The 21,031-nt window shown below is 41.8% G+C and overlaps 1 protein-coding gene across 1 annotated transcript in view; it reads right to left on the minus strand.

Annotated features, from left to right (window-relative positions):
* The window catches only part of Dnah5 (dynein axonemal heavy chain 5), a 316,139-nt gene that overhangs the window by 162,236 nt on the left and 132,872 nt on the right, over positions 1–21,031 (minus strand). The window contains 13 exon segments of the mRNA XM_019208553.2: positions 1,527–1,699; positions 3,070–3,294; positions 4,026–4,238; positions 7,302–7,458; positions 10,497–10,660; positions 12,594–12,747; positions 14,136–14,335; positions 15,818–16,058; positions 16,788–17,026; positions 17,302–17,364; positions 18,576–18,794; positions 19,768–20,003; positions 20,542–20,743. Coding sequence (XP_019064098.1) covers positions 1,527–1,699; positions 3,070–3,294; positions 4,026–4,238; positions 7,302–7,458; positions 10,497–10,660; positions 12,594–12,747; positions 14,136–14,335; positions 15,818–16,058; positions 16,788–17,026; positions 17,302–17,364; positions 18,576–18,794; positions 19,768–20,003; positions 20,542–20,743 — 2,486 coding nt within the window.

Below are 21,031 nucleotides of genomic sequence, written 5' to 3' on the forward strand. Positions count from 1 at the left end.
CAATAAACTCTTAAAGCTGAAAAAAAAAATAAGTAAGGGGAAATGCAGTTGGGAAAGAGGCTTATGGGATACGGGGAGCGCTGTTTCCATAGAGTGGGTCGAAGACCCCTCAGAAATGGCATTTGAGCAGAGAACTGAGGGAAAGATAAGCTGACCCTCTGTCCCAAACAGGATTCAGGACAAGGGTACAACAGGCACAAAGGCCCTGAGGCAGGACTCTGCTGGGCCCGCTTAAGGAGAGGAAGGAGAAACCAAGAAGTGGCAGGAGTCAGCCTGTGCCAGGCTTCCGAGGCGGAAAGGAGGACCCTGGCTCTTACTTTGATGGCTTCTTTTTGGTGTCTGACCTGAGAACAGACCGTACGGGGACAATGGTGAGACAAGAAGACCAGTTAAAAGATGACGGTGGCACCCAGGTGAGAGATTATGGTGCACTGGAAGCAGTGGTGATGGCCAAAGCAGGCACGTCGTGCAGGCAGGCGGATGTCTGTGCCTGGAGTCCGCCTCTGGCTGATGCAGAGGCGGGGACAACTTCTAGACGGCACTGAAAGCCACGTGAGATCTCCCGTGAAGTGAGTGTAGGTGGAGAAAAGATGCCTGGCCTGTGCCGGGTTTAAAGGTGAAGGAGATGAAGAGGAAATAGTGGGAACGGGTATAAAGGCACAAGCGGGTCCGTAGGAAGAGCCAGGAAAGTGTGCTGCCCCGGAAGCTGTGTGAGCAAAGTGCTTTACAAAGGAGAGAATCATCAACCCATCTGTCCACGCGGCTGATCAGGCAAAGAACACGAGGACCGTACACGACCATCAAATCTGACAGCCTTCGATGTGGGTGAACTTCACAGTGGCTGTTTTCGCAGTGCTGAGGAACAGTGAGACAGTGAGAATAGTGGTCCCCCAAGGACATCCATGTCCGTCCCTCAACAGAAAGCATCCGAAGGGACCGCCATCACCAAGCTCAAATCAGACTATGCGAAGGACAGAACCCATCCTGGATGGGCCCAGAGAGCAGCCTCACTCATCTTAGACATGAGGTGACAGAGTGCAGAGAGGCTGCAGTGACGGCTCCAGGTACCAAAACTGGTGACAGGTGGAGAGCAGAGATGACAACTCCTGCGCCTCGGCCAGTGTCCTCTCCACCACTTTCACTGTTTTCCTGCCAAGCAGCCATCACCGCTCTGGGAGGACCACAGGTGCCACAGTTGCTAAAGTAGCCTTTGAGGCGCGCTGTGATCCTCACTGGTGACACTGTAATTAATTCCCTTTCTTGTCTCTTCAGCTTCCTCAGGGGTGTCTACACTTCGCCTCTATGAGAAGAAAAGCAAAGAATGCCAGGCCTGCTACAGCCACAGCCCTAAATCCCACATGAGGTCACAGGTGTGGAGCTAGAAATAGTGCATTTCAAAGGGTTCGGTATAGAAGAGTCTATCAACTCAAAAGAGACATTAAGCAAAAGTCCTCTGAGAACCCCAGAGAATAAAAGTGCTGGGCAAAAGGAGCAGAGCAATCACAAAATCAGAGCCCTTCCATCACCTGTCTGTGAGCGGAGTTATGACAAGCCTGTCAGAGCAGCCTAAAAATTCATTCTGGTATATAAAAGCCACATCTGTGATGTGGATCATCATCTTGTCAGAATCTTCATTAAAATAAAATCTGCACTGTTTCAGCCACTCAAAGTCCGTGGGGCTCTTGATGTGCATATGACACTGAAATTCAAAAGGTATATGTTACAACTGAAAGGAGAATCATCTATTAAATATAACATTAGCATTATGTAAATTATAAAGTAAAAAAAAACTGTATTAGTTCAGAGACGTCAACTATATTATCACCTAACCCATTCACTTATTGATCGACAAAAAAGAAACCAGACACTGGCATAAGAAAAATCGAAAGAACCCCTACCTAATTAAACCCTCCAAGTTAGATGCCATTATATAGTTTAATGATAAGATTTATTTCTTAAATCTCAACCTTTAGTGACCAATACTATACTCCTAACCAAGAAATTCAACTTATAAAAAATATGTTGCAGTGCACAGAGAGAGCTAAACAATCTCATTGAGAAAAAGTCATCTGGTAAGATTATGTTAAAGCACACTATTATTTTTTTAATCCATTAATTATTTTCCTAGGAATTTGCAACAAGACAAAATTTCTTACACCTAGATGGCAGGTTATCGCCCAGCAAAGCTTTTGTCTGAATTGTCTAACCAAAAATGTTAAACCACCTTAATCATTTTTCCTTGACAAACAAGAAATCAAAATTACCTGGAGTCTTTCATTTCTAAGAGAGGGAAAGAGTGGGCTTAACTATTAGGAGAGGAAATTAGCACAGAACAGCTTGATGGTGTGGTCTTTTATTTCCATTACATCAGGACCAAATGTTCATAATCTTTTTTACTTAATGGAGTTGAGACACAACTCAGAAAATCACTAGGAAAGCAAGAGATTCATATCTCTTCTAGTGTTGTCTCTTATCTAACATTGTCTTTTACAGCAGAACACAAAGTTCCTTTCTTTTCATATTGCCCACTTTCTCTGGCTACTGAATGCTCCTTTTCCTCTTGTTCCGTCTTCAAAGGAAAAAATCTGCATGACACCTGAATGGCATAAACTACGCTTGGAAAGATCACTTTGCATTCAGTGACGTAAAATAATGCAAAACTCATTAAGGGTGTGATTTATCCAAGGCCTTAAAAGAAGCCTTAAACAGCTCTACCAGCAGCAGTTATCATTTCTGCAGCAAAAAACTAGTGATCTTCCATCCATAGCTAACAGGAGCACAAGACAAAGAACTTTCAGGATGCTAATGGCACTTGAGCATTTAAAACAATCACATAAACAGTTTTAAAATTAAATCCAATTGCTCAGTAACATAGTTTAGATCACCAGAAATTTTATTATCAGGCTGAAACTAAAGTGGGGCAAACAACCTTTGATCAGGTTGTTTGATGACTCTTTGCTTGAATTTACCTTTCCCTTGAATACATTCTAATTAATTCCAGTGGGTACACATGGGTAGTGTGCAGTATTAGCTTTTCTGTATGTGTCACAGCATTTATAAAGAACTTACCAGGTCATCAAAGATATCTCTCTGGTGCACGTGAATTGTAATCAAAGTCTCATATTTAACACGTTCCACGGAGCTCAGATCCTTTGTGGTGATGTCTATTAGTGTGTTAAGGAGCTCCAGGAAAGACTGGTTGGTTTTCTGCATGATCTTTTTATCAAATTTGGCATTTCTAAGGGCTTCTTCAGCATCCCGCGTCCATATCATTTGAATGCCCAATAAGCCAACCTTACAGAAACAAAAGAGAAAACGATTTTATGAGTGCACATCGCCTATTTACATAGGTAAACAGCAATTACAACATAATGGAAAATTGTTATTGTTATGCAAACGTAAAGGCTTCAATACATCAACTTGGTATCTCGTTCCAAAACCCACAGAAACTTTATCTGTATTATCAAACTAGCAATGAAGTATGTACAGCCCCATGATGTGTACAATATTTCTTGTAATTTTGTCATTTAATTTACATTTCTACCTAAATAGGTTTTAAATTACATGCAGATAAAGAAGGTCTTAAATTTGCTTTACCCAAACTACCATGGTGCTTACAAATAACAGATGCAAAAGACTTTATTGATCACAATGACTAAAAAAACACTGTTCCCTATATTTTAATACTGAAATATGTTTCTCATTTTTCTAGTAAAGTGTCCACTCAGTACATTTTTATGATTTGTGTACATCATTATATAAGGAAATTCAGTTGGAAAAACTTTTAAATACCAAATACAAATTACACACACACACACACACACACACACACACTCACAATAATCTATAGTTGAAATCTTTACGCTTATCTACATTTAATAAATCTTATGAAAATCTTAATATTGGTCCAGAGTTCAATGATGCTATCTGCAAAAGCTTACAATAGGCAATAACTGAGCTGTAAGGTAGCTGTTAAAAAAAAAAAAAAAAAAAAAAAAAAAACTTTCCAATTTCAATTCACTGACCTGAGCAGGGAAAGAAGAAAGAAATTCAATCAGTTGGAAACCTGTTTCTTGAATATTTTCAGCTGCTTGGCGAATTACACGATGTAGTGAGTACTGAGATTCCTCCAAGAGAGAATTCAGCCAGACCTCCACATTACCCTCTGCCATCACAGGGCTGTTCAGTTCAATTGTCTCACCCTCTCGAGAGGAAACAGACAGAATCCGATCATAGATCTATGTAAGAAGATGGAAAAACAGTGATATTTATATGAAAAAGAAGAATAATTTTCCTCTGTGCCCCTTATCAATATTACCCTTCTCATAAAGTCACACAGAAATGTTAGTCATGAAACCTGACAATGAATTCCTAAATCGATTCCAAATTTGATCCACACTCTAAGGGATTAAATTTATTTCCTAAAAGAAATATTTAAAACAAATGTAATGATTAAAAAAAAACTCTCAGGTTTCCCAAAGGAAAGGGGGGCTTTCTCGGAGTAATTCCAGGCTCCAAGATTATCAGATTGGCATTAGAAATGACCTGGTCAACAAGACTCATGAGAATAATTCTTTACCAAATACAGTGCTCTTCACACGAGCCTGGCCACGTCACTTTTTTCTTTTTTTCCTTTTTTTTGGTACCAGGGATCGAACTCAGGACCTCACGCTTGCGAGATCGGTAGCACAACCACTGAGCTAAATCCCCGGCCCTCACATGACATTATCTAACCAGACCCAGCTCTCATGCTGCTCCCTGCACTTCACGTCACACACGGTGAGCAAAAGGAGAAGAACGTGTCATCTGGGGTCCAAACGCAAGGCCGGGGTCCTCTTCCAGGCACGGAGATGCAGTGCTGGAGGACAACGCTGAGACTAAATTTCTTGCCTCTGGTGAATCACTAAATATCACACCTGGCCTACTTCCCTACTATCTCACACTGCTCGTGACAATTAAATAAAATCACGCACACTGTCAACACAAAGGCCTCCTCCTCAGTCGCAGACAGAAGTGATCTCTGGAAGGTAGTGAATCTTAAATTTCAGTGATCCTCACTTGCATGGACTTTTTCCGAGTTCCTGAGCACAATTTTCTAAGGTTGGAGACCCACAAAACCAGGACCTGGCATCTGGCCATAGTAACCTTAGGTAGAAACACACAAAATCAATGCTATCTTAGGAAGTGATGGCCAAGAGCAGAAGCAACTGATCTCTGGGGCTTTCAACAATAAAGAAGGAAGCTTAAACCATGTTCAGTGGACAGCTTGAGACAATGAAAAGCTTTGCTTCTGAACCGTGAAGTCCCGGCACGATAAGCAGAAAGATTTGAGCAAAAGCATCAGAGAGAATTCCCTGGTTAATTCGGCTCCTTCTTTCAACCCACACACACTTGATGGGCCAGGAAGAATCACTGGCTTGGACCATTCAAGGCCACCCTCTCTTTACTCCCTGTGCCAGGATTTTCTATAGCACTTCAGCTGTTCCTTTCTTTTCTCTATTTCATTCCACTTCCCACACTGCACACAGAATTTGTCTGAAACACAAATCAGGCCCCTGCCCTGCTTAGAAGCCCCCTGCGGGTCTTGCCACACGCAGGATGAAGTGGATTCCACAGCGTGACATGCTCAACCTGGGGAATGTGACCCCTGCCATTCTCTTCCTCTGTCTCGCTATCTCTCGGTAAAGTCCTATGGGATCTGAGCCCAGGCTGGAGTAATTCAGGTTGGCTTCTATCTATTACGTGGGTTGACTGTGTCCCCTAGAAGGCTGAAGTTGTAGCCCCAGGACCTGTGAATGTGACATTATTTGGAAGTACAACATGTGTAAATGTGATCAAGTAAAAACTGAGGTCAGGCTAGATTTAGGGTGTCCTTACAAGAGGAAATGTAGAATCAAAGACCCACAAGAAGAACAATGTGTCAAGACAAAAGCACACCTTAAAATGATGTCGACAAGCCAAAAAACACCAAGGATAACCAACAGCCACAGGAAACTGTGACAGAGGTGTAGAAATTCTCCCCAGAGCCCTCAGTGGGAACAAACACAGCTGCCGTCTCACTGCTGACTTTTTAACTCTGGAGCACAGAGAGAAGGCATTACTGCTGCTTTAATTCACGGAAGCCCTAAGTAGCAAATGCATACCTCACACACCGAAGTCCTGCCAGCGTAGGCTACACACCTCCAGGCAGCCACACCTGCTCATCCTCCTGACCAGACCATGCTTCCTTCTTTGCCTACCTGGTTATGTTCCACTCACCTTCAAAAGAGCCGTCCAAGCTGATATCCTCTGCAGAAAGCCTGGCCGGACACCCCACACACTCAGGTTAGGGGAATGCCTGACAGGTGTTCCCATGCCCCATGTGGTTAATGCAAGTACAATAATAACTCAAGTCTCATGATATAATTGCCGAATTTTCCTTCAGTATTGTGTGCTACAAGAATAGCTTTACTACAGGCTACAATGCAGGACTATGAACCTGCAGGACCACCAAGGGGCTGGACCTGCCTTGTAACTGCTCATTATGGGCTACCCTACCACTGCATTAACTGTGCTCTACAGACTCCATTTGTTTACTTCTCTGCCTCCGCCAGCACAGCATTAGTTCTTGGAGGCATTGACACTGCTAAGTATAACATCTAGCACATAGTAGTTACTCAGTTAAATCATGTGCTAAGATAAATAAATGAATTTTCTAAAGGTTTGTGTGAGGCACAGAGGACTAAATACCATGCCAAATAGGAAGGTCCCTTTCCTAGGAAATATTGGGTAGAAAGTCAGATAAAACAGTATGTTTTGTAAGCTGTGTAAGTGTAGTCTACCCCAAGCTGAATGGCCTCTTCTGGGTCCCCTATAACTCATGATTCTATAAACATGTTAGGAGTATTTTTGTAAATGGTTTTAGGAAAACATACCAACAATCATGAAGCCTAAGCAACTAGCAAGTCCCTGGAACATTTTGAATGTTTAGTCAGGGTCCTGCAGTGCAAGCAAATGGCTTCTCCATCTTGTTAGATTTCTTAGTTAAACTGCCGCGTGAAACCCTGAATGCTATATGTAGTGCATTCTTGATCACATTTAAATTATTATTTTTATGCAAATCTACACGTTAGATGTTAAGAAACAACAGAGTTCTGAAGGTGAGTCGGATCCCAAAGTTTGATGTTAGCCACTGGCCAAGAGCTAACAGACAAGGAGATGATGTTTTCTGAACACAAGATCGGGGAGTCCCTTGACGAGGCAGCTGATGTCCTGAAACAGGAGGACTGGGACTACTGGCTTGCAGTGAGAAGGAGGCGAACCTTGTCATGGAACCTGACGGTTTTAATGTTGTCGAACACAGTCAGCAAGTGGGCTTGTATCGTGTGGGAGTCGGACGCCTGCCCCAGGATCTCCAGGAGAGCAGGATCCGAGACGAAGAAGAATCGAGGGAAGCACAGCCGCTTCTTCTCCAAGTACCTAAGAGGAGAAGAAGGAAGCTGGACTTCTCAGGAATGAATTCATCTGGCCTGGGCACGGAGAAAGGATGTGGGACAATCTAACCTTCCTGCAAGATTTAATGTACTGGGCTTCTCAAGAGTGCCCTGCATTCTGATGGGGAAACTATTTTCTTTTCAGAACTGATGGCAGAATGTTGTTTTGTTTTTCATGAGCAGAAGGGACACACATTCTGCGTAGTCTGGAATCTCTCATAGTTCATTTGCAGAGAACGAGATAAAATATACACCGAGCTTTGGAGGATTTTCTTTGTTTCGTTCTGTTTTGAAAAACAGCAAAAGGTTCTGTATCATTCTTGGAAGAGCATCTGAAAAGAGAACCTACCAGTCTAGAGCAGCCACACCTCAGCTGCACCACCACGGGGTTCTGCCTTTAGGAGTTCTGGAAACCCAGTGCTTGCTACAGGGGATCAAACTCGGGACCTTGCGCTCCCAAAGTAGGTGGCAGAACCACTGAGCTAGATCCCCAGCCCGGGTTTTGCTCCTTAATGAGGGGGTATTACCATTGTGATTTTTGGTCTGTTCTGCTCTGCTCTGCAGCCCAGCTGAGCTCTAGGCTTTTGTTCTGGGAGTCCAGATCGTGCCTGCTTCCTTCCTTAGTCCAGAACTCTAGGTTTATGCAACCCACTGTGCCTGGCATTACCTGCGGTTTTAATCACTGTCTCTTCCTCAAACTACTAGTTCATTTCTACTTGAAATCTTTTTTTTTAATTTCTACTTTTCCCTTGTCATTTTATGATTTACTGATCCCCTGTGTACAGCTGTGAGGAACCATCCCTATATTGTAGGAGCAGAATTCTCTTCCTAAGAAAATGAGTTTTCACTTGAGGATTAAGTTGGTCAGGACCAGCAACCTGGAGGTCAGGCCTCAGGGGATTGGATGAGGTAAGCTTGGCCTCCACCAGCAATTGCTGGGCTTGTTTTGGTGAGTAGGATGGGGCGGCTTGGGAGAGAGCTGAATTTCTCAAAACAGAGGGCGGGACATTTTCAGAAAGAGGCAGAGGATTAAGAAGCTATGCAGGGAGGTTCCTTGTAAGTGAGTGATTGGGGAAGAGATGGACACATTTCCTGTGATGACAGTGGAGTAGCCTCGGTGTGTGGGTTGTGACCAATCCTCTCCTCTCTCAACCAGGAGGCTTCAGTAGAATATGTATCACGCTTCTGTGTGGCAACTGGACTTACTGACCTTGGGCGTGTGGAAAAGCGCGAAATCTGGCAGAAGTGGGAGGCCAGAAAAGAGCACAGGATCAAAACAGAGGCAGGCCCAAGAGGATGTTTTCTTCCATCCTTCATTTCCTTAGAGTCTTACTCCTGTGCTGTAACATTTCATGTTTTAGATTTCTACTTCCCTTCCTTTAAGGCGATTGATTATAATCTTTGAATATCCTAATCCCTCTGATTGGTGTCACTTTGACTTTTACTCTTAGTTAAGTGCCCTACTGATTCTTATTTCTTACATCTTGTCCTCCTCACAGCAGCCCAGTCTGATTCTGGTGATGACCAGTAATGTTTCGAAGCAGTTAGGGGCTGGCAAGAGGCACGCAGCGTGTGCCAACCACGTATGGGGCACAGGGTAGCGAGAGATGACAACTCTCGCATCTCAGAGATGCTTCCCTTTAATTTGTACCCTAATCATGGCCTGGCTGCTCTGCAGATTCTTTTCAGTCCAAGATCCTAAACATGGCTCGGGAGGATATGGTTTTTATGTAAATATGAGAACTCAAATGCTTTTACTGAGCTCGTAACTTCTGGCTCATAACCTCTTCTTGGTAAAAGAATCAAAAACTAGTAAAAAGGAACACATCTGTCAATAATTTGAAAGCAGACTTTTCCTCCATGAGTTATAAGATAATGCCAAAATATCAAGCACTAGGGTAGAATACGTGTGTGATAAAAAAAGAAAGAATGAATGATAAAAACGGGGGTGGGTCTGTACTTGCATCCGTGCTGGCGGAGGAAGATGAGAAGGAAGAGACACCAACCCTGGGGTAGGCAGGTGAGTACTGCGAGTCCTCAGCAAATCTCTGTGATGACCAAAGTGACAGGGTATCCCAGTACCCCTGGCCTGTTAGTCTTTCCACCTTGAAGAGCCCAGGGAGCATGAGGACCTTCTAACCCCCTTCCTGAGGCTCTCGGGTCTGATCCTGGTGGTAGACTGAATGGTGTCCAGTCAAGCCCACCTAAAAACCATGTGGTGTTTGCCACACAGTAGCCCTAATAATCCTCATGGAGACGCGGGTGATCATTTGAAAACAAAAGTGCTTTTCTTGTCAAATACCGTTCAATAATTATTTGACATGCCCTGCCTATTTTACAAAGCAGGCCAAATCATTAATACAGAAGAGTCTATTTTTCTAAAGAGATGCTTTGGAGGACTTACTTGCAAATGGTTTTGCCTTAAAGTAGACATTTAAAGGGTGCTTCACTAACATTGGCATGGCTATGATTGTGGTATTTAATAATGCTGCTTCGAAGAGACTTCTAACAAAAGGAAGCAAGCTGATACTATATAGCACAGCACTTTGAGATACCCTCACCGAAACTGGAGGAAACACACAAAGATTTCCTGAAGAAAATCCTTGCCCTACCTCAAGCTCCTACTGAAGTACCCCACAGACGGTCCTTCCACCTAGGTATGGCCCGGCACTGGTAAATATTATATCCGACACTCACCTTCACACAATCCTGACCCCTCACATGAGGACTAAAATAAAATATGTTTGTTCTACAGATGCTTTTTCCAAGAACAATATCAGGAAATAGGTATAGCATTTTCAAAGCCGAGACTATACGAGAATATTTGCAAATCTTATCACAGTGAGGAAAGCAGCCTGAATCCTGAGTCCAACATCAGGACAAATTTGAGTGCTTAGAGAGAATGTGAGGTTCAACGGCACAGCACCTTCACACAGAAATTAAACTTGAGCCATGGAGAACTAATCTGGCTGCTGCTGTGCACTCCTCCTGCCCCCTTTTCTCTGGCAGGTTCAGAGAGCTTACCCAGTGAGGGACTTCTGGCATATTTCCAATTGGTCCAGCAAGTGTGGTAACAGCCGCCCCATCACCTCATCTCCCACACAGCACTGGACCACGCTGGGCATTTCGTGGGCCCGAGTCATGATCTTCACCCAAGATTTATCTATATTGGAAAAGCGCTTGGCTTCCTGGAAGAAGGAGGGAACAAAGGACATCTGGAGACATCTGTCATCTCAAGGGCAGCATCTCCAGTGCCTCCCAGCGATACCACAGACATAACCAGGCCGGGTACCCAAGCTACGTGTGCTTAGGGTCAGACACATTCCCATCAATTTAATTCTCCTCTGCTCTACTGTACCACACCACCCTCCTTATTCAGGGTCTTTAGCCCAAGCTTGACACGCCCATCAAATAAAAACAAGAAACGGGTGTAAAAATAACATTTTACAAGAGAATCTAGAAGGAAAGGACAGCCCCAATTGTTTGCATCAGTTATCTCTAAATGGAGTGAACTTTCTAGTTTCAAGTTTTCCACAATGAATGTTGGGTTGTTTGTGGGTTTAGGAAAATATTTAAAAACAAGAATATGAAATTAGTTCTAGTCAGATTCTAAAGTTGCAAAAAACATCTTAACATGTTTTCAGAAAAAAAAATGGGAGATGTACAGGTTATTTTGAGAGGGTAGGAATTATGGTTTTCTTCCCTAAAACTGTCTATATATAGTATTATCAATGAGCATATACAACCAAAGTGAGCAAGAAACTCCACTTAGCTCCTTAAATATTCTGTGTGAAAGTTTCCATTGTGATGTCCAAGTTTAGATTCTTTTTCACCATCGAGAAGAAAAGTGTGCACAAGTATAACAGCAAAATGATTAAATGAATATTTAAAATTTTAGCCATAAAGGATGAGAAACTAGAGACATTTCTAGCTAAATGGATGAACCTTGAGACCATACCCTTAAGCGAAATAAATAGGACACAGATGTGTACAGACTGAATTGTTTCTCTGGTGCAAAAAAACTGAAAGTGTAACTGAGGACCGAAATGTATAACTGATACTGTGAAATAGGAAGGAAAAGTTGAAAGGAGAAGGGAAACTAAGGGGAGGAAAGAAAGAAGGGAAAAAAATGAGAAAAGAAGGAAAAATGTAAACAAACCTTTTGTAAATAGGGAGGGATGGAGAGGTAAGGGAATGGGAAAAAATAAGAACCAAGATACATCTGTACAGGTACAAATTCCTAATGATGAACACGATCATAATGTACACCTACAATGCACCAATAAACTAAATGAACAAAAAATAAATAAAATTTTAGTGTGTGAACATGCTTCACAGTGGACCAAAAAAATAAATTTCCTGGTGTATGACTAACTAACGTATCTGGCTTCTATAATTAAACTGAAAACTTATCAAAGAGAAAGTTGCAAAACCTAAGTGAAGTGAATAGTCAACATCATCATGCCTTCAAAACTCAAATATATTGTTAAAATGTTATAACCTTGCAAACAACTTAAGGTAATTGAATAAGAGTTCTTGAAATTTGGTTGAAATGTCTTTTAAATACTCAAAATATACCCCATGTATACTTAGCAAGATAATTACAATCTCATGATAAAAATACACCCAGTATCTCGAGAATGTCTTTTTGTTTGGGAGCTTTTGTTTCTTGTTGATTTCCACCCCTCAATTTTACAATACCAATATAATTTAGTACATTGTACAGTGTGCATTATTTTCAAACGTCAGTAGTAGCTGAACAAATTATCCTACCATTGTCAAGATAACTACGCCATAATTCTACACTGCTCCACACTGCACTTCGAAATTTTCTGAAGAAGCACACCATTATGCAGGAGTTTATGCTTTGCTTTTTTAACCCTCAAATTTCTCATCAAACATCACAGTTCCACAGCCTCCTCCCTCTGATTGTCATCTCTTTCCCCTTCCACAGTTCCTCACTACCTCTGCAGAATAACACCATCAGCTCTGAAAACAAAAATACTGGGGAGGGGAGTGTAATAGAGACTAACATAGTATTGCATTCTTTAAGAGGCTATTGGTTCTTTGACGTTTCTCTAACTAAGAGACACAGTGGGATCATAAAGAAGTCTCCAAAACCTTGGGCAGCTGCTTGGCAATGTCTCCCCCCACGAAGACGGCTTCCAGATAAACCCACAAGTTCTGCACAGTCATCCAGTTCTCCACAATGTCAGTCGAGTTGGAAAGGTACTGCACCCATTTCTGAATCTGGGCTTTGAATGGCATGTTGTATCTAAAATTTGAAAATGAAAAACAAATGTTCATCATTTTCTTTTTTGTTGTTTTCACAATAAAAATTCTTCTTCGCAATCTTAGTTTTCAAGCTGTTTCTCTGGAAGTTTGATTGTACTGCTGGTTTGCAACGTGATGATACTGAGTGAGTACTTTGTCGCCAATTGCTGTGTATTATTAGTCTAGCTTTTTATATTTTGTCCAGAGCATAAAAAGTGATGAAGACTCATCATCTAAGGAGCAGATCAGGTATACAATTTGATTCACCCCACTCCTGGAGCAATTTACCTGGCCATTGTTACTGGGACTGAAAGTAACATTCTCTCAACTGAGTTTCTGGGTGGTGAGTTCCCCCACCCCAACACAGATCATTTTTATATAATTTGTGTATGGGTGTGTGTCTTCTCTTCCCCAAGTATGCTGTCATGCACTCATCCTTCATTCTGGTGGGGTAGGAATAGTGACTAAGTTTGCTAAAACCAAATCTTGAGCAGTCCAAATTTGACATTACCAATGCTCTAAATCTCCAAGATCTAATTTTATATTCCATGGGACTTGTATGTATGAATAAATGGAAAACAAAGGTATTTTTATCAAGATGGCATTAAATAGATAGCACCTCCTATACTAAAACACAATATACAGCTAGAATATCACAATAAAATTATAGCTCAGTAGTGTCCATATGTTATCCAACTACTGTACGTTTGAGATCCTGATGACCAAAAAACTATCTTCAAAAGCACAAAGGGAAGGTCATTCATTGCTTCGAGGAAATGTAAGTTCATGAGTCCAGGTTTACATGTCTATAATGTCACAGCAGCACTGATTCCATTCGATTGTCCAATGGAGGAGTTACAGTGGCACCTGTCTAGGCCATGTGACACATCTTTATGAATTAAGATCATTGTCTATCTTGGTCTGAGTAAGAGAGGCCAAGTCATCTCATTAAAGTATGAATTTCAACTAAGAATGAATTAAACTAAGAATTTCTTTTTGGCGAATGTTGGCAGAAAGTTTTTTTCAAGTGGAATGATCATTATCCTGCAATTCAAACTACAGTTTGGAATCTGGAGTGCCTGTTGAGCTGTCAGCTATGCAGTGAGGCTTATTAGCAGCAAACTGACTCGTTTGGCAAGATCCAAGAGGATAATTCCATGGAGTGTTATTTTGTCCAATTGAATCCCTCAGATACATCCCACAAACACAGCATAGTGGGAAAAAACCAGGATAGGGCATGCTGTGCCAAAGGCTAAAATTAAGAAAGTTTTTCATTGCTGAATAAATTGCACGCAGGGTACTACTGCACTGCATTTTTTACTAATTTCCCTCAAAATATTTTCTCTTACGCTTCTCAAATGTAAGGGGAAAGATAGATGGTTTTCCTACCTGTTGCTCAGGAGGGAACCCAGCAACATCAAGCTGTCCTCCATGTTGGCAATGATTTCTGAGGTGCTGTCTCCTCGCAGGAGGAGTTCTCCACGGGTTTTAAAGGTGCCAAATGTGAAGGTTTTGCTGTCCCATTCATTAATCACTTGCTTCAGCTTTTGTTCAATGTCTCGCTCTTTGACCGCACTGATGCAGATGTCCTGTCAAGACAGCAAGCTCTCTCTTTAGTACATGAAAGTCACATAACTTAAGAGTCCTAGCACAGCAGACAGCCTGTCTTCGCTACGTGCCTCATGTGTAGCTAAAATGTTCCAGGTGTCAAGTGCAATATAACATGTGGGCCATGTATAAATGTGTGTGTGTGTGTGTGTGTGTGTGTGTGCGTGTGTGCGGGGAGAGAGAGAGAGAGAGAGACAGAGAGAGAGAGAGAGAGAGAGACAGACAGAGAAGGAATCCAGCACAAGAAAAGGAAATAAGCAGAAATCTGATTTCTTTGTTTCTCTAGCCACATTCTCAGTTTCTCCCACAGCTTCATCTTTCCACGGACGATTGGTTGAGCCCTGTTGTTTCCCTCACTTCTCACACCACTGTCCCTTTCAGGATGAGCTCATCTATGCTCACGAGTTCAGTAACGTTTCAGATCTCCAAGTAAGACTCACATCCACTTGCCGGCTGAGATTCTCTATATGGATGTTTCAACAAAACCCAAGCACAGCCTGTGAAATACCAAACTCATGCCCAAAGTCAAGCTCATGATCTTTGCAGCTTGTTGCCCAATCTGATTCCCTTCCAATACTAACTTCTCGGTCCTACGAACAAACATTCAGACCTCTCAGCAGGAAGTCACCAGTTCACACATCTGTTCCCCGTTCTCCCCAAACACATTCCCTCCACCAACAAATTCTTCCCAGTTTTGGTTCCTCAAAATCCCTTAGATCTGTTCTCTTTCTAGCTTCACTATTTCCTCCTCCCTTCCAGCAAACCTGAGTTACTCTTAAAACTCCTCAATTAGCTTCCCATCCTTTGCCTCCTGCTCTTCTTCAATTCTTTCTGTACATCCAGGATGAGCTTACAAAATGCAAACCTAACAGTGGCTTTCCCTACTGCAAACGCATCTCCCAGGTGGTTCTCCCTTCAAAGCATGCTCTAGGCCCACTCTAGTTCCCTGGCCCCAACTGTTTCCTTGCTCTCCTCCTCCATACCCCAGCCACACACCAGCATCTGCTCCTCCTGCACACACGATGCTCTCTGTGCCTGGAATGGTCTTTTTTTGCACTAAGTCCCACGTGATTCCATTCCCTTCACCCAGCCAGGTTTGCACAAACACCCCTGCTTTCCCTGCCCTGGTCATCCCCAAAGGAGACAAACACCTTTGTAAAAGACTCTTGTACAACAGTATACATTTCCTTAAGTGATATTTACTATAATGTATAACTGTTCTTTAACTTACATAGCATTTCACTATACTAGTTAATGATCTATGAATGCAGAAATGCATATGTGCCCAGCACAGAATTTGTCACATGGAAGGCTTTCGATACACACTTGTTGCAGAAATGGCCGAATGTCAGGAATGAAGTTGCAAACGTCCCGACGTGGTTTACTCTAAAGATACAGGAATGCTACTACATCCTATGAGATCATCCAATCTTCTACCACACAGTAGTGTCTACCAGCTGTACCTCTATTTCCTCTTTGTATTTCAGAAGAGGTGCCTCCATAATATTCCTTAACTTGAAGGTTTCGCTCCCCACGTCCAGACTGTGCCCGGTGAGAACGGTGATCCTCTCCCAGTGCCTATCCATCATGGCTTTGCTGGCCATGTATTCCAGCAGGGGGCAGCACTCGCTGAAATCATCAATGGTCTTCTTCAAATCCAAATAAGCCTGCCAGTCTTTCAACGCCCGGGGCAGCTTCCGACACCTGCGGAGGGAAAATCGACACGAAAGGCCACGAGAATATGAGCCAAGACATCACCAATCCAAGACTATCTGCTAACACTTCTATCAAAAACAGTCTCTACAAATACCTATTTCATTTGAAATCTCATGATGTAGAGGCTGTTACTACAATATACTGGCACATCATACACAAAATTGCTCCTCCAAATCAAGAAAGTTTTTTTTCAATCTCTCAAAACATTTACCCAGGTAGAAGCAGCACTTCAGAGGGTACAAGTCCCTTGTAATGTATTTCAACTCTACAAACACAGATTGAGACCTTAACACAGCAAAGCACAACAGAGTGTACCAGGTATTCATGTAATATGTACAACAAATGATCTTCCTTTCCTTGGTTTTAGTACTTAAAGCAATGTTGAAGAATCATGGGTTTCTTGTTTTACTTTAGAAAATTATCTAAAGCAAACTTTGAATATTTGATCAGTGCGATACAAACAGATTAGCTCCTCCCAACCTACAGAAAAGAGCCTGACAAGATTCATCTCTGATTAAAGGGTGTGCTGATCTCATTTCGTGCACACAGGGGAAATCAATAAAGAGCACTTGACACTGATGACGCCAAGAGACAACAACGGTGCCCCAAGATGTGCTTTCAAAGTACCTGGGATGTAAAGAGAGCCTGGCAGCCTGTCACAGAGGAAAGTGTTTGAGGCCCGACAGCTCTGAGTATGTGAAACTTTTCCTTCCTTACCTGTTCTGCAATTCTAAGAGTTCGCTGTTGATGTTTTCAATATTCACTTCTGACCAAAGCGTATCTTGATAACTATTTACAGTCTCTAGGACCCTGTTGTACAGCGTGTATATTTTCTGAAGAAGATTTAACTGTTTCTTTATTTCAAGAAGCTGGGGATACTGGGTCACGGGCAGACCAAAAAGTTCCTCTCCTCCAGTATAGGTGATGTATTTCCGATAGATATTATCAAATTGATTCTAAAACAAAAAAGAGGGGAAACTAATGGACATGGTTTGTGGGAATGGAAACAGAAGCCTGGGGAGCAAGCAAGAGCGTCACCCCTGAGCACGTGAGGAACACTAAACTAGTATGACAAGTTCACAGGAATTGCTTCTAACTGTAACCACACAAAATCATATTTCCCAAAAGGTAAGCACATTCTGTGTTGCAAAATAAGCAGCTCTCGCTTTAAAAAGTATACCTGTTTAGAATCTAATAGGATTTAGAAAGATAGAAAAATGGAAAAGATTACCTGAAACATCATAAGCCTATCACTGGCTTCCTGGGGACTCAAGCCACTTGCCATTGGACCATTCTGAAGCAAAAAGTTAAAAAACATAAAACAGAATTAAGGGTTCATGTACAAATCTCATGAACTCTAACTATTTGAATATCCAAGTTGATACCCGTGCATGTCACATACAGGATAGGAAATCATTTTTCATTTGTAAAAAGGACTCAGAAAGTGATGTGCTTGGAAATATGGTAAACTTCCCTAAGTTAAAAGACTTCGGAAAAACTTTTAAATGTATTATTCATTTCTTAGGTGACAGAGGCAAAGAAGAGTCAATAGCTCCTCTGGGAGAAGCACATATCTCTGGCTTGGAATAAAAACACAAGTACATTAAACTCACAGATTTCATCATTCTAATAATAATTGTTAAAGTGAACCATAATCTAAAATGTTTCAACAAGATTTTCCTACATGTGACACCTTGAACATGTTAATTTCTCTGCTTCTTTATCCATTCACCAATCTCCTGACATGAGCTTTGCGCTTCGGCGTGCTTCTAGTTAATCAGTTCAAAGTTTAACTTACACTTCATGTATGTATTTCCCTTCTGCACCACATTACGATAGAATAGAAAGGGATTTTGCTATATGACACATTTCCACTAGAAGACTCTGCTCTAAAATCCATATGACTGAAACACGACTGACTGAGGGCTCTATGTGTCTTGGTCACCACTGAGTTTTCAGCACAAAGGACAGAGCTTGGCACCTTCTGGATTCCTTAGCATTTGTAGAACTAGGAAACACTGCATACCCAGTACTCTAGGAGGCTGACCCAGGAGGATTACAACTAAGTCTAGCCTGGATACATTAACAACTCAATGAGAGCCTGTATCAAGCTTTTTAAAATACAAAAAGGGCTGGGAATGTACCTCAGTGTGAATATCCTGATTTCAATCCCCAGTAATGCAAAAAAGGAAACAACGGAAGAAAAAAAAAAACTGCGAAAAGGAGGAACAATACTGTGTTTGAATGGTATTTTTCTACATACATTTACAAAGCTATAATTTCAGTAACAGAACAATGATGCAATGTGAATACTTCTTTTAAATTCCCCATTTCATGTTGAAATGACTCTGAATGAACTCTAAGGGGAAGGAAAGGGGAAGGGAAATGCTTTTAACTGTCTTGAAAATAAAACATGTGCATTCCTAAGGAATATCTAAACAATGACTACTTTTCATATATTCTATCCACTCTTCCCTGAAAATACAGACAACGCCAGAGTCATACCAAATCATAGTCCAGGTAAAACTGGCGACAGTCTTGGAGGAAAATCCCCACGGTACCAATAAGCTCCTTCCTGAAAGCGGGCTGCAGGGACACTAATTCATTGTGCACCTCACTGGCCCTTGCCAGCAGCTTCTCCCAAGCATAGCGCAGCGTGTCCACTTCGTCCATCTCTTCCTTTGCTATCAGAAGTCCATATTTGTTAAGCAGGGCATAAGATTCCTACACAAAGAAGAAAATCTTACTGTCTGCCTGTTGGGGGCATCAATCTACAACCGCTTGTTTATTGAAGCATAAGAACAGAAGAGACCAGCGCAATAGTGAACTCACCCTGACAGCTCAAATTATTCTACTAGCAAACTGCACGAGCTTCACTGAACTAAGCCACGCAGCTCCAGTTCACCTACACAAAACACGGAGGCTGCATCTGATCCTGCCCATCGGAGTGTAAGTCCAGATGTCTGAATTACAACGAGGCAAAATGACGGTGTTTGTATGTCTGGAATCTCTCAATGTTACAAATGATACTAGCATGTGTAAAAGGATAAATATAATGACCACATCTGATAAGATGTTTTCCTCTGGAAAAGGTAGCATAGTATAAAAATAAACGTGATGTGTAGCACTGACTCAATCGCATAATGCCTTTGACGCTGTTTCCTTGTGCATGAATACTATTAGGCTGTTATTATCCCAAGGAGGTACAGCTTATTGGCTGGGATTCCCATACCCAGCTACTCAAAGTGTTGGTTTTAAGTGCTGCTGCTTCTTCCAGAGCAAACTGTCATCAGCTGAATGGGATGCGTTTCATAAAGATGTCCACAGTCCTGGGAACTGGAGGGATGGTATCCCTTGCCCAAAGGTGAGACTGTGTGGTGCAGTTAATGCTGCAGATCTGCTCACAGGAAGAAGGTGAAATTGCCTAGAGCTGAGATCCCATGCTTGCTTAGTGTTTTCCTCAGTGTCCTTTCCTAAGTCGCACTCCCTTTCCCCAGTGAGCATTCATCAATAAATCATTTGCCCCAAAACCCTCGCCTCACACCCTGCTCTTGAGACCTTAGATTACTGGAAAAGGTGAGAACAACCCATGGAAGGAACCCCATAAAGGTCAGACATCATCATCTTCATTGAAGTTACTTTTCTTAGCTTTAGCGCCCATCTGCAGACATCTACACTGGACAGTAGTGCCAGTTACCTCAATGGGTCCAACTTGAAAATCCACGAGGATTTGCTGGTCCCTGATTTCTTTCAGTGCAGCCATTGCAATCCGAATATCATCTAGATCCTTAATTGGGCGGTTCAGTTTCTTACTGAATTCTTCGACAAGGGTAAAAATGTTTTCCATCTCACTCCTGTATTTTTTGTTACAGTGGCGGCCAATGACAACCATCCAGGCTTTGATCTCAGTAGTCAGGGCAAATTTCAAGTCAGCTGGAAAACCCAAATACCCAACGTTCAGTTTGGGAAACCTGAGTGGATGAAGACGCCATGCTACTGTTTGTTCATTGACAGTAAATTCTTTGCAGCTTATCATCCTCTAAAATATGAAAAATAAACTGGAGAAAGATATGTTTTTATAACCATTATATACTCATTCATTTTACAAAGCTAACTGTTGCAACAATTCAAAATACATTTCAGAATGCCAAAAATAAAAGTCAAAGCCCTCCGACATAACCCTCGAATGTTTGCTGTTGTCACTTACTAAAGGAAGTGTGAATCTTAACTCTAAATCCAACAGAATTATCTCCTTTCTCTAAATTAGCCTTTATTTTCAAGGTTTAATAGCAATGTCTTCAGAATAGTCCAGGATAAATAATTATGCAAAAGGGAATTAGAAACAAATCTACAAATCGGTCTTAAAGCTCAAGTCCCAATCTTCACGATAGCTACAACTCTCTGGAATACTAATCAAGGTAAAGAGACAGCACAACATTGTTGAATTTGTCTGAAAATCAAATGAACTAACCTGTGTACAGTGCAATGGGACCCACACAGATATACTCAGGCTCAGCATTAATTTCCTGTTCCAGGTTTTGGTAGTAAAGAATCTGGGACTCAAATTCAGAAAGCAAAGGGTTTTGTACAATAAACGTCATAATGGTTTCTTCTTTTTCCTTTTGCCAAATATGATTATAGCGTTTGAAGCAATCCATGGCTGCAATAACTTCCTAGAACCCAATAACAACAGATTTAGGTGGAGAAGGAAGAATCTGAAATGCTGTCAAGAAACAGGTGAATATTTTGCTGTAGCTGTCCCTATGGGGTTGTCAAAATGTTTAATGAAGGCCATTCCTTGGAAATGTACAGAACTGGGCTGCATACAATGATGTGTGGGCAGTAACCTAAAGCTACTAAGTTTCACTGTCACGTCCCTACCCAAAGGGGAGAAGAAGAGTTTCAAAAAACCACAAGAGAGAGCTTGGGAAGGTCCCTTTGGACATAGGCCTTTGCTTAGA

This window comes from Fukomys damarensis, unplaced genomic scaffold, assembly GCF_012274545.1.
Source record: "Fukomys damarensis isolate Sample0158 unplaced genomic scaffold, DMR_v1.0_HiC HiC_scaffold_1, whole genome shotgun sequence".
Lineage (NCBI taxonomy): Eukaryota > Metazoa > Chordata > Mammalia > Rodentia > Bathyergidae > Fukomys > Fukomys damarensis.